Source organism: Pseudorca crassidens, chromosome 14 (assembly GCF_039906515.1).
Source record: "Pseudorca crassidens isolate mPseCra1 chromosome 14, mPseCra1.hap1, whole genome shotgun sequence".
In the NCBI taxonomy this organism is placed as follows: Eukaryota; Metazoa; Chordata; class Mammalia; order Artiodactyla; family Delphinidae; genus Pseudorca; species Pseudorca crassidens.
In genome coordinates this window covers 39,600,698-39,614,839 of record NC_090309.1, presented here as the reverse complement: position 1 = coordinate 39,614,839, position 14,142 = coordinate 39,600,698, and the positions used below count along the sequence as shown (strand labels likewise).

General features: G+C 42.6%; 1 protein-coding gene across 6 annotated transcripts in view; it reads right to left on the bottom strand.

The window, feature by feature from the left end:
* Window positions 1-9,374, bottom strand: part of USP34 (ubiquitin specific peptidase 34) — a 231,535-nt gene extending 222,161 nt beyond the window's left edge. For 2 of the 6 annotated variants that reach the window (XM_067704953.1, XM_067704955.1), the window contains exon 1: window positions 9,099-9,374. In XM_067704953.1, the coding sequence (XP_067561054.1) occupies window positions 9,099-9,141 (43 nt within the window). In that variant the 5' untranslated portion in view covers window positions 9,142-9,374. The remainder of the gene's footprint in view (window positions 1-9,098) is intronic. The other 4 variants (XM_067704949.1, XM_067704951.1, XM_067704952.1 and 1 more) reach the window with 3 other exon arrangements.
* Between the last annotated feature and the right edge of the window lie 4,768 nt (window positions 9,375-14,142).

The window sequence follows — 14,142 nt, the reverse complement described above, 5'->3', positions numbered from 1 at the left end:
ATTCCTGAAGATTTTTAACTCTTAACACTACTGATAAAGCTCTCATTATTCCTTACCAATCTAGAGGTTAGAGTCTCTCTTAATGTGTGATTTATCCTGAGGGTTTGCGGATTCCTCTTAGAAGGGAAAATGGAAAAATTATTAGAGTAAAACAACATTCTCCTGATCACCACCCTCTAATATACCCACCCAAGCAGTGGGTCCACTATCCCCTTATCTTACTTTGAACACAACTTCAAAAGCTCTATTGTCTTAAGCATTTTCATGTCTCAATTTATTCTGAGTTAGTGCTCTTACTACTGCTCTTATACTTCTACATTCATCACTGGTTACTGAGCCTTTCTCAATAATCAGAATAAAGTTCATGAGTCTGGCAGCAAAGTTACCCAGAATAAAAAGTCCCTTCCAAATTTGTCTTATGGTGGTTTAGAACCAATACATTGCTAAAACAGCCCCACAGACCTCAGAGTCAAAATAAACACTTTAAGATTATGAAGGCTTTACACTCATGCTCTAATGTTGGAAGGACAATTTTTAAAAAGTTTTATCATATTGCCAGATTTCCTTCCAGATATGCTGCATGAACTACTCAGCAATGTGATTTCAGAGGCTATCTTCAAGGTGATAATCAGACAATTACAAAGTCATTAACAACCCAAATGCCCATCATTAGAGGACTGATTAAGTTACAGTATGACCAAGTAATGGAATACTACACTAAAGCCATTAAAAATGATAATGTAAGTGCATATTAACATGGAAAGGTAGCTACATCTTATTAGTAAAAATAATATAAGGACTTCCCTGGTGGCGCAGTGGTTAAGAATCCGTCTGCCAATGCTGGGGACACAGGTTCGGGCCCTGGTCTGGGAAGATCCCACATGACATGGAGCAACTAATAAGCCCATGCACCCCAACTACTAAGGCTGCACTCCAGAGCAAGCCACAACTACTGAAGCCTGCACACCTAGAGCCCGTGCTCCACAACAAGAGAAGCCGCCGCAATGAGAAGCCCGCGCACCGCAACGAAGAGTGGCCCCTGCTCGCCACAACTAGAGAAAACCCGTGGGCAGCAGCGAAGATCCAACTCAGCCATAAATAAATAAATAAATTTATTTTAAAAAATAATAATATAGAGTAATATGTAATCAGTTTATTTACACGAAATAGTGTATCTGAGGAAAGAGAGAAAAGAATGACTTAAGAGATGTTTGCCAAAACATGAACGATTTCTTTGGTAAACAGTTTCGGTTATCCTAATTTTCTTTATTATTTTCTGCACTATTTGATTTTTTTCTAAAAAAGCAGGTATCCTTTTTAGAATGAAAAACAACAAGGCTACCTTTATTCTCTTCAAAAAGACTAAACACACTGGTAAAGAGATGAGTACGCAAACAACAGAGGTTCTTAAGCTTTTTCCTGCCACCAAACACCACAGATGACACCTGCCCAACATGTTCCAAGAAAGTAAGCCAGATTATAATGAAGCACTCACAGCTGAAGATTACACCTAATTTCCAATACAGGAGAGCTCATCATGGGGCAATACTTGAATCAAAACTCTTCTGGTTGCACATTAACTCAAATAGTATGTACAGGGGAGACAGCTAAATAGGAGCACTAGCTTCAGTATTAGAAAGCCACCAGGGGGCTGGGCTTCCCTGGTGGCGCAGTGGTTGAGAGTCCGCCTGCCGATGCAGGGGACACGGGTTCGTGCCCCGGTCCGGGAAGATCCCACATGCCACGGAGCAGCTGGGCCCGTGAGCCATGGCCGCTGAGCCTGCGCGTCCGGAGCCTGTGCTCCGCAACGGGAGAGCCCACAACAGTGAGAGGCCCGCGTACCGAAAAAAAACAAAAACAAAAAGAAGAAAGCCACCAGGGGAACTTCCCTGGTGGCAGAGTGGATAAGACTCCACACTCCCAATGTAGGGGGCCCGGGTGTGACCCCTGGTCAGGAAACTAGATCCCACATGCATGCCACAATTAAATGAGCCCTGGAGCCACAACTAAGGAGCCTGCCACAACTAAGACCTGGTGCAGAGAAATAAATAAAAAAGAAAGCCAAGAGGGTATTAACTTCTGTCTCTTTATAGAGCTTCAATATCAACTATTTCCAAAAATTTGCCCCAATTCTCTTCTGCAAATAGTCTCCGCCACCAGGGAAGCCTTACCTGGCTCTTTAGTTCAAACATTCTGACAGGAAAAAATCTGATTGATGGACAACAGTCTCACCAATCCACCAGGTCAGAAGTCTATTTGGAATCCAATCAGCGATGGTTAGGGAGAAAGGTCTTTCAGGGGATGTAAACTAGAAGGTCCCTAGAAGAGGTTATAGCCAGGGTAGGAAGGGAAACCTGTCCCTTCCATAGTTAAAATTAAAAAAAGTGCAAGAGAATGGGCTTCCCTGGTGGCGCAGTGGTTAAGAATCCACCTGCCAATGCAGGGGACACAGGTTCGAGCCCTGGTCCAGGAAGATCCCACATGCCATAGAGCAACTAAGCCCGTGTGCCACAACTACTGAACCTGTGCTCTAGAGCCCGCGAGCCACAACTACTGCAGCTCGTGTGCCTAGAGCCCGTGCTCCGCAACAGAAGCCACCACAATGAGAAGCCAGCACACCGCAACGAAGAGTAGCCCCTGCTCACCACAACTAGAGAAAGTCCATGCACAGCAACAAAGACCCAACACAGCCAAAAATAAATAAAATAAATAAATAAATTTATTTTTAAAAGGTGCAAGAGGAGGCAATGTGTATCCTACATCAGTTCTCAATTAACTGAGTAACCTACATTTGGAGACTTTTTAATTTCTATGGAATTTGAGAGAAAAATAACATTAACAGGTGTTAATCACATTAAAAGGTTAAAAGTCCAATTATTTTCCTGGTATATAAAATCTTAAATAAAAGTAATTTAGTGGGCTTCCCTGGTGGCACAGTGCTTAAGAACCCACCCGCCAATGCAGGGGACACGGGTTCAAGCCCTGGTCTGGGAAGATCCCACATGCCGTGGAGCAACTAAGCCCGTGCACCACAACTACTGAGCCTGTGCTCTAGAGCCCACAAGCCACAACTACTGAGCCCACATGCCACAACTACTGAAGCCCGCAGGCCTAGAGCCTGTGCGCCACAACAAGAGAAGCCACTCAATGAGAAGCCCGCACACCACAATGAAGACCTAATACAGCCATAAATAAATACATAAATAAAAGTTATTTAGTGAAATTTCATCCCACAGACTCAAATCTCACCACCTATATAGAAAACTTTTTGCCTTTTTGCATTATCTATTAATTTAGAACATATTGGACTTCCCTGGTGATGCAGTGGTTAAGAATCCACCTGCCAATGCAGGGGAAACAGGTTCGAGCCCTGATCCGGGAAGATCCCACATGCCACAGAGCAACTAAGCCCATGTACCATGACTACTTAAGCCTGTGCTCTAGAGCCCATGAGCCGCAACTAATGAGCCCACATGCCACAACTACTGAAGGCCGGGCGCCTAGAGCCCATGCTCCGCAACAAGAGAAGCCACCGCAATGAGAAGCCTGCGCAGCACAACGAACAGCCACCCCCGGCTCGCCGCAACTAGAGAAAGCCCACGTGCAGCAACAAAGACCCAACACAGCCATAAATAAATAAATAAATTTATTAAAAAAAAAATTAGAACACAGTTGGTTAGGATGGATACTTATTTTAAGTACATACCTACTGATTTATGAATAAGCAATATATGTAATATAATCTGCACTTTCAGCATAATTTATCCACAAACTCTCATATCTAAATCACTACTGACAATAGGCCCAAGAACACTGAGCCTAGGTACTCACATTCTTCTACAAAAACTTTTCATTAACTAAAATATTCACTAGGCACCTACTCTCTACAAGGCACTATATTAGTACTGGGAAAAGAAGAAACAAAATATGACCCCTGACTTTAAGGAATTCAGCATCCAGAAAGGGAGGCTGTTGTCTATTAAAAAAAAGGGGGGGCAGGGGCATGGCCTGTAACTTAAGTACATATTCTTTTTTTTAAAATTTATTTATTTATTTATTTATGTTCGGCTGCCTTGGGTCTTCATTGCTGCGCGCCGGCTTTATTTAGTTGCGGTGCGCAGGCTTCTAACTGCGGTGGCTTCTCTTGTTGCAGAGCACAGGCTCTAGGTGCACAGGCTTCAGTAATTGTGGCTCGCGGGCTCTAGAGCGCTGGCTCAGTAGTTGTGGCACATGGGCTTAGTTGCTCCGCAGCATGTGGGATATTCCCAGACCAGGGCTCAAACCCGTGTCCCCTGCATTAGCAGGCAGATTCTTAACCACTGCGCCACCAGGGAAGCCCCATTATTAAACATATAAGAAACATTAACACGTTTCATGAATATAGTGCTAAACCTAGCTATCAATAGCTATCACTGACAATGCAGTCTGCTATTAAAAATCTACACACTGCAGTGCTTTATGGTTTATAAGTTACTTTATAAAGATATGAGTTGAAATTGTATTATGATCTTTGAAAAATAGTACTTCAAATAGTAACTGTTTTAAGAGTATATATTCTTAGCAAGATTAATTTACCAAATTAAAAATTTTGGTAATTTGGTATTTTGTATTGTAGTAAAATCAAATTTCCAATTTTCAGTATCAGTTCAAATTTCAGAATTAAATGTCTACCAAAAAATGTTATGTTACTAATGATTTTTCATGCCTATATACTTATATTTTTAAAAACCCCAGAAATGTTTAGTTTACTAAAGAGCTCACTGCTAACAACATTTAGATATATTAAGACATTCCCATTCAGCTACATTTACCACCACTTTTATTATTTTTTTTTTTTCTTTTAGAAGAGAGAAGAATTTACTACTTGTAGCAAGTAAGGTGAACACCAGGGATCTCTCCCAAAGCAATGTCTCTACCACCACTTTTAAATTCTTTCTACAATTACCACAAAATTATGCCCAAATTTGTGAAAACACATAAAAATTTAGTAATTTTTTACTTTGCCATTCAGTGTATTCATAATGTCTTCCATTTGAATAGATCATCGTAAAGTTTATACAGTACAGCATAATGGTTAAAGAGCATGGTCTTCTAGAAGACGTGAGATAAGTCCCGTGCAAATTCTGACTCCACCAAATAAAGTCATGTGACTCTAAGCAACTTACGTAAACTCTAAGCCTTGGTTCTCTTATCTAAAAAGGGTGATAAAAAAAAATAAAATAAATAAAATAAAAAGGGTGATAAAGTACCTACCTCAAAGAATGGAAAAAGTTCCCAACACAAACGGCTCAATAAAGTATACTTTAAAAATAAAAATGCAAATACTGATGGAGTACCTTGAGTTCTAGCTTAGATCTGACTACTAACTAAGCAGGTGACAGGTGATTTTTAGCAAACCACTTAGCCTGAGGTTCAACGTTTTCACAGTTAAAATTGAGATACTAGGGAATTTCCTGGTGTCCCAGTGGTTAGGACCCTGCGCTTTCACTGCGGTGGGCCCAGGTTCAATTCCTGGTGGGGGAACTAAGATCCCGCAAGCTGCACAGCAAGGCCAAAAAAAAAAAAGAGAGATACTAATACTTGCTCCTGCCTATCACAAAGGATAGTTAGGAACAACAAATGAATTGCCCATTTAAAACATTTCGTAAAGGGTTCATTCACTAAACACACAGAGTAAAATCCACAACACACAAATGGTTTAAAAGATGGATGTACATTTAAAGCCATTTTCACTCTGCTCTCTGAGAAATTTACCCCAAGGCAAACAGTGACCTCAATTTACTAGTTGAGCTAGCAACGCTGATAGCCCAGAGCATAATTTCAGGCCTCCAGCTTCTCAACATCCAGAAATGCTTTTAGCTTTAGTAAACTAGCTCACAAAGGTAGCTATTAAAGTAGCAAATATACAAAGTCAAGAGAACAAGCAAAGGGATATAAACTTAAAATTATTTCCTAAACTGAGTGCAACCCCACAAACTGATAGGTGCAAAGTTCACTCAATACATTCCACATTTTAAAACATCTTCCTTATTAAAAACAAAGCATTGAAAAAAATATGAAAACCCAAATATGTTAGTACTGTTGAAACTGGTTATTCTAACACTAAAGCCAAATGCTATTTTCAAATGTAATTTCAAGTTTTAAGATACCCGTCAAGACTACTAAAAAAGGGTATAAGGAGGTCCTTATCACCAAGTCCTTAGCCTGGTTCCATGGACACGCTTCAATGGGCCCTTAACCTACAGGCAAAACTGTACTGTGTCTGAATACCTGTATATGGTTCTATGCTGAGAGCTTCACATTCTCAGCAGGACTAGAGGTATAACTGGTAATATTAATATTCTCATCAAAAACTGATGACAAAGAAAGCTATTTACTATCTTCTGTCATCAATTTTTAGTTTAACTACATTACATTCTGCCAGATTTAAAAATAAACGTTTCATAGGAAGTCCTTAACCTTATCAAAACTCTGAGCATATCAGATATAAAGCTATACTATCCACATCATGTCTACCTTTTCATTTAAAACACAAAATTTTTAGATTATACACTTACTGGTGTGTCAAGGAAGACTTCTTTAGGTTTGATCAGTGTTTGTAAATTTGACAAGAAATAAGTTTTTGGTATTTTAATTCTATCCAACACACCACCTAAAGATATACTAATTTTACGGACTTCCCTGGCAGTCCAGTGGTTAAGACTCTGTGCTTCCAATGCAGGGGGCTCGGGTTCAATCCCTGGTCAGGGAACTAAAATCCCACGTGCCATACGGTGTGGCCTAAATAAATGAATAAAGTTTCTTATAAAAAAACAAATATATATATATACTAATTTTATTTCTTCTCTTAATTGTTATGGGGAGTTATATTGAAAGATGAATTCTGAGCACATTATTTTGGGACTTTAACTCTGAATTTCTAATCAAGGATGAAATGATGCTCATCTTTACACAACCTATGGGGGAAAAAAGGACAGACTTAATATATAATTATTGTGAGATTATAAGAAAGACTTATAACCTACTTTAATTCAATAAGTTTTATCAAGTTCCAGCCATTATGCTCCAACCCAGTCATGGATAAGTGTTACCATAATGAGATACAGTAATACCCTCTGCTCTCTGGGAACTTGAGCATCTTATGTTTGAGATACAGGAACTACACAAAGGGAAAATGAAAACAACTGTAAAAGAACTGGGGGTGGGGGCAGTGGAGAAGCAACTAGTCATAGCTTGGTATAGTCTACAAATAAAATTACTGAAGTAATTTCTTTTTAAGGAATCTTCATTGTCAGATTAGAGTTTAAAGGGCAAATTTTTAAACTGAGCTTTATAGGAAATATTAAGAAACGAAGTATTTTTCATACACAAACAGAAAATCCTTATCTGTTCATTAAAACAGGTTTCTTAAGAGTCTGCATGGCCAGATTTTGTGAACCTGGTTCAATTAACCATATTTAATTAAAGGTAACAAAAGCTAAATTGCTAACTCCATAAATCGATTGCATTTTTGAGTGCTTCTAGACAAAGTTCTAGGGGTTTCCCAAATAACCCTCAATAGAACCCTTCATTATGTCTCTTTTCAAAAGGTAATAAGGATTAGCAAACTTTAGTTTCTTTAGATACTATGTTTAAAATTAATTGTCATAGTTAGGTTTAAAATAATTTTTAAACACCAACGAAACTATTAAAAGCAGTTTTCTCCTAATATATAAGATAGCAAAGCTATTCATTTTCCAGTTTCAGAAAAACCAAGCCATAATCACACAACTGACATTTGAGACATTTAAAATAGAGTTCACTGAAATAAGTACTAAGGAATTAAGTTTATCATTTCATAAACCACCTACACCAAAAATAAAAGTACCTCAAAATAAATACAAATAACCTTAAAATTCTAGGAAAATTTGGAATGACACAAATACTGTATAGTTTGAATTTGTGCAAAAGCCTGCTTCCACCTGTCAGGAAGTAAATAGAGTTGAAAGTAAACTAGAACCCTTCCACTTTTATTATTGCCTTTGGTCAATAAAGTAAAATTCAAACACAAACAAGACTATACACTTTATAATCAATTGTTTTTAAGAATGGTATTAGAAAATAGACAATTTGGAAGTCTTTCGAAATACCACACACAAAACACAAATCCAAAACCCACAAAAGGTGTTCGTGAGTATTTTCTCAACAATCAACTTTTTGTAAATTAATCTTTTATGTAATTCACCTCGTCCAACTAGGCCTTTGGGCCCAGAAATAGTTTGCAATACGTCTTGTTTCTTTAAGCTAAAATACCGTCTTACAAGGGTCTGGAGTAAAATAAATGAAAGGAATCTAACTAGAAAAGAGCAGTGCACGCTCTGTAATAAAAGCATACGGAATAAGGCCTTTCATTCCAGGAGACAGGCCATGACTATCCCGGGATGGTACCTGTAGTACAGTACTCTCCTTAAGAGAAGAGAATTTACCATTAAAACGACGAATGGTACACTAAGAAGAAACATCATTAATTAATTTTTTTAATAGGTATAAAGGTTCCAGTCATCACTATCAGCTCATTTTCAGCTATTTAAGGTCAGAGAGAAAGGTTTAATACAACCCACACACCCCCAAGAGACGGGAAAACCACCAACCACCTCGCAGGGAGTTTAATGAAAATTAGCAGGTAAGAGGCCTAGGCAGCACGCTGAAAATCAAAGAGGGCGGCCGGAGGGTCGAAGGGTTCGGACTACAGAGGAGAGCCTCGTCCTCGGACCCCACCTCCCCTCACCTTCCCGGCAGGGCGAAGGAGGCGAAGGCTCATTAGTGCCTACGTTAATTGACACCTGTAATGAGGAAACTTTCCGAGAGCGGAGACCGCTCAGGCCCGGCCTGGCCGGAGCTCCGCGACGGCCCCCTCTCGGGCGCCCAGGTAACCGGGCCGGACTGGGCCCGAGGCGCCGCAGCGGCCGCGCCACCGCGCACCTTCCCGGAGCGCTAGGCCCGCAAGCCGCCCGGCTCGGCCGTCGCCTCCCGCAGGCCACGGCAGCTCGGGGAAGCCGGAGAGCGGCGCGGGGACCCCAAACTGTGCACCCCGACAGGCCGCCGCCGCGGCTACTTACTTTCATTTAACACCTCCACCAGGTCTGCGCAGTTCTCGCACATCGTTCGGCCGCCGCCCCCCCCTCCCCCGCTTCGGATCGCACTGACTGATCCCGACCGGCGGGGGGGAGGGGAGAGAGGCGGAGGAGGGGGCCGGCCGGCCGGGCGGGGAGGCGACTAGGGCGGGCGGCGGCGGGGACGGGGCGGGGAGCAGGAGAATGGGGGAGGGGGCCGGCGGTCCCCGGAGCGGGCGGGGGAGAGGAGGGGGGCGAGGGGAGGTGCGCAGGCCGGAGGGGCGCTGAGGCGCCGGCGGCTGGGAAGGGGGGGAAGGACGGGGGGAGGGGAGAGGGAGGGAGGGGGCGGGTGGGGAGAGAAGCAGCAGAGTCACTTCACCGACCAGACGCCGCGGCCACCGCCGACGCCGCCGCCATTTTAATAGAGCGTTCGGGCTGCACTCGGCTCTTTCCGTCCGGGCGAAGGAGCCGACGAGAAGCGCCTCGCGCTCTCATTCCTCCGCCTCCCTCCCTCTCTTCGCCTCCCGCCCTCCCACCTCCCCCGCCGCACACACGCCGCACGCCCCACACCCCGCCGCGGCCAGCTCGCCGCCCTCCCTTTCCTCTTCCGTCGAGTCTCCCCGCCCTCGGTCCACCCCCTCCGCGCGCTCGCCCACCCCGCCCAGCCCGGATCTCTGTCAGCGGCCGGAAGGGAAGCGCGAAGCCAGCGCGGCCGCGGGGGGAGGCCGGGTGACTCGAAGAAGATGGCGGAGCAAAGAGCTGGTCGCGGTTGCGCGGCGTCGCCCACCGCGGCTACTCTGCGAGCCCGGAGGACCAGCGAGCGCCGGGTCGCGAGCGCCGCCCTTTCCCCCGCCCCTGCGCTTCGCCATTTTAACTCCGGGTCCCCGAGGGGGACTTGGTAGTAATTTGTCCCGTCCCCCTCCCCCGCGCTCAGGCCTTTGGGGTGCGGGAGGCTAGAGTTCAGGGGAGCTGGCCGGTGCGACGCCGCAGCCCAGGTGGGGGCTCGCGGCGCTCTCCCCGCGGGGTTTTGTGAGAATGGAACAGCCTGGGGCCGGCTTAACCTGCAGGCGTGTTTTCCGCCAGCCTCTAGTGTGTATGGCTCATCCGTCCTCAAGCAAGACACCTTGATGTGACTAGAAATGGCGGAGTGAAGAGTGTTCGCACCGCATCTCCTCCTTTTTACGCAAGACGGCCCCCTTCGAAGTGCCCTTAAGAGTCTTCACCTGAAATAGCGTAATATGCTTCCCCGCGAAGAGCAAATTATACGGGAATTGAGACGGGGAGCGGAGAATGAAGAACAGGTGGAGGAAAGAGGACACTCAGCTGAAGTTTGATGTCGTGCTAACAGCTAGCTAGCTTGGGGAGAATTTTCCTCAAGTGCATTGAACCCTTCCTCACTGATTTCTATATCCACTACGTCTATTTAGAGATATGACTGAAAAGTCCAAAAGTAGTGTACATGGTATCTAAGATCTGTAGCCAGAGCAGCTATGGAGGCCTTGTAGGAATTCTTACACAGGTTTTGTCGAGGTTAGGTCACACCATCCCTCCACTCCAGGACCACCTTCCGGGTATTCTTTGCCTTCCTGCCACTTGAATTTGATGCTATAAAGTGTCTGCTAAACCTGTTTTAAGTTGTTCCATGGAAGCAGGTGATTCTTAGGAGCTGTAGCTGTTGTGCCATCATCTTCTCTTCTACCTATCTCTCCCACAAAACTTGGATTTCTGCGGACTTTGTATCCTGTAGCAGCCATTGTCCATCTAGCGTCATTCCCACCCACCCCTCTTCTTTTCCCGCAGGGAAACTTGCCAAACCCGAGTTTGTTTTTCAGGTGGACCTGAGACTGGGGAAACTTGGTCTCCGAAAGGAAAGCCCCAAGGACTATTTGTGTTTGGTCTAAAACATCATGTTATGAACTCTGCTCAATACTCTGTAATAACCTATACAGGAAAAGAATTTTAAAAAGAATAGATACATGTATGTGTATAATTGAATCACTCTGCTGTACACCTGAAACTAACATTGTTAATCAATTATACTCCAGTATAAAATAAAATTTTTTTTAATATATGTTATGGTTTCTCTAGGGTTGGCTATATTGTTTGAGTTCTTGCCAATGAAATGTAAGCAGAAATCTGCTGAGTGGGTCTTTTTATTCCTAATAAAAAAGGACAAATTCAGCAGACACGCCCCTTAATCCTTTCTTCTTTCTGCCCAAAACAGGTGTTGATACTCAAAGTAATACAGCATCCAGTTTGTGATTTTTTTTTTTAAACGATGAAACCACAGCAGGGTAAAAGCCAACCATAAAGCTGATAATAATGTGTAGGACCCTGATGCATCCTTGAGCAGCTCTCCACCCCTAGACTGTTTATGCAAGAAAAATCCCTTTTTCCTTAAGCCACTCTTAGATTTCCATTGCTTGTAGCCAAACACATTTCTAACTGATACAGACATTCTTTTAATAAGTATTTGTAAGTATATGTCAACTATGTTTTTAAGACCAGAAAGAACCCGTAACAGTTCTTGAAAATGAGGACTACCATAAATGTGGAGTACTAGGAGGTAGGGAAGAAATACTGACCTTTAAAGAAATATTTTCTTAACAAGCGCTTGCCTCCTAATTTTTTTTACTTTAAAAAATTACATGAAATGGTGCTTAGTTTAAAATGCTTTGAGAATCTAGAGAATTATTGTCATAAATGATCACGGCTCTTCAGTCATCGCTTGAGGGCTCAACTAACTTTTTCTGTGATGAGCCAGATAGTAAATATTTTAGGCGTTGCAGTCCAAGTCCCTCATTACAACTACTCAACTCTGTTAGCACAAAAGCAGCCATAGATGATACATAACGGAATAAGTATGGATGTGTTCCAATAAATTTTTTAATATATAGACATTGAAATAAGATTCATATTTTCATGTGTTACAAAATCTTTTTTTTTTTTTTTTTTTTTGGCTGTATTGTGTCTTCGTTGCTGTGCGCAGGCTTTCTCTAGTTGCAGCAAGTGGGGGCTACTCTTCGTTGTGGTGTGTGGGCTTCTCACTGCAGTGGCTTCTCTTTGTTGTAGAGCATGGGCTCTAGGTGCAAGGGCTTAGTTGCTCCGCGGCATGTGGGATCTTCCCAGACCAGGATTCGAACCCGTATCCCCTGTAGTACTCCCAAAATACTATTTTTCTTTTTCTTTTTTCCAAACAATTTAAAAATGTAAAAACCATTCTTAGCCCACAGGCCATACAAAAATGTGAAACTGGCCAGATTTGGCCTATGGGCTCTAGTTTACCATCCCTTTATCCACTTCAACTGCTTAAGAGGTAAAAGCATAGAAGCCAATAAAGGGACTTCCCTGGTGGTCCAGTGGTCAAAGACTCCATGCTTCCAATGTAGGGGGCCTGGGTTTGATCCCTGGTCAGGGAAGTAGATCCTGCACGTCACAACTAAAGATCCCATAAGCGGCAACGTAGATCCCACATGCTGCAACTAAGACCTGGCACAGCCAAATAAATAAATAAATATTTAAAATAAAAATAGATTCTTTTAAAAAAAAAAAAGAAGAAGCCAATAAAACAAGGTTGCCTGCCTCCTTACTGTAGAATCTTCACTCTTCTGTGCTGATGCGGTATATGTATCAACAGAGACCTTTGAATGTACTTACAAGGTGTGCATTCCAAAAGAATAAAGCTGAATCTCTGGTAAAAAATATCCCCTAAATTCCTCGTGTAAATCTGGATTTTCAAACCAGTAATCAGCAATGATCATATACCCTCTACAGCTAGGGAAAGGTGACAGTTTTCAATATGTTGTATTCATGTCACCATCTAGTGGTAGAATTATGCTTTCAGTAAAATTATACAGTCTACTTTGAAATTTCTAATTCTGAAGTTTGTAGTACATTTGTGGTATATTCCTAGGTACTTGCGTGAAAACCAGTGTATATAAACAACTTTGGAAAATTAATATTGCCATGGAAATTATTTGCTCTTCTTAGCATTCTGATTGCAGCTAATTGAACATAGGATTTTTGTCTCTGGAGTTTGGGGTTAAAGCCTAGTGTACTATTAGAAGCCAGAGTTACTGCAGAATTTACTCTTCTCCCTCACACCTAGGCTCGTCATTGTTTTGTGAAACTTAGGGTCATTATTAGAAGGCAGGTATGCTGTTTTATTCTCTCCATAACACCACATTCATGCTTTGTACATAAACTCAGCAAATTACTGTTTGGTTCTTAAATTGCTATAATAAATTGGATTATATCACTTCCCTGCCTAAATCCCTTCAGCATTTTCTGTTACATTTAGAATACACTCTACTTGGGCCTTCCCCAACCTCTCCTGTTTTTAACATCACTGTTGTTACATTCCAGCCACACTTGTGTGCTTTCTAACAAAAGCTTTTCCTGCTCTGGGTCTTGGTGAATGTTGTTTCTTCCTAGCACATGCTCTCTAATTTTGAAATGGCTAACTTCCTACCCTCCAAGTTTCAACTTAAACATCATCTCAAAAAATAACTCCCAGGACTTCCCTGATGGTGCAGTGGTTGAGACTCTGACCTCCCAATGCAGGGGGCCTGGGTTCAATCCCTGGTCAAAGAACTAGATCCCACATGCATGCTGCAACTAAGAGCATGCCACAACTAAGAGCCAGTGCAACCAAATAAATTTAAAAAAATAAATATTCAAAAAAAGATTTATAAAAAAAGAAGTGACTTGCCTTAAAAAAAAACAATCTCCCCTTCCTTCTAATATTTTATCACAGCACTCTGTTTATTTCCACTATATGTCTTTCTATAATTATTTATTTCTATGTTTATTTGTATCAGGGATGCAGTGGACCGCAAGTAAAAAATTTTTCAGTAAGAATGGCTTAAACAGGGACTTCCCTGGTGGCTCAGTGGTTAAGAATCCACCTGCCAATGCAGGGGACAGAGGTTCGATCCCTGGTCCAGGAAGATTCCACATACCAGAGAGCAACTAAGCCCATGCGCCACAACTACTGAGCCTGCACTCCAGAGCCCAAGAGCCACAACTACTGAAGCCCACGTGCCTAGAG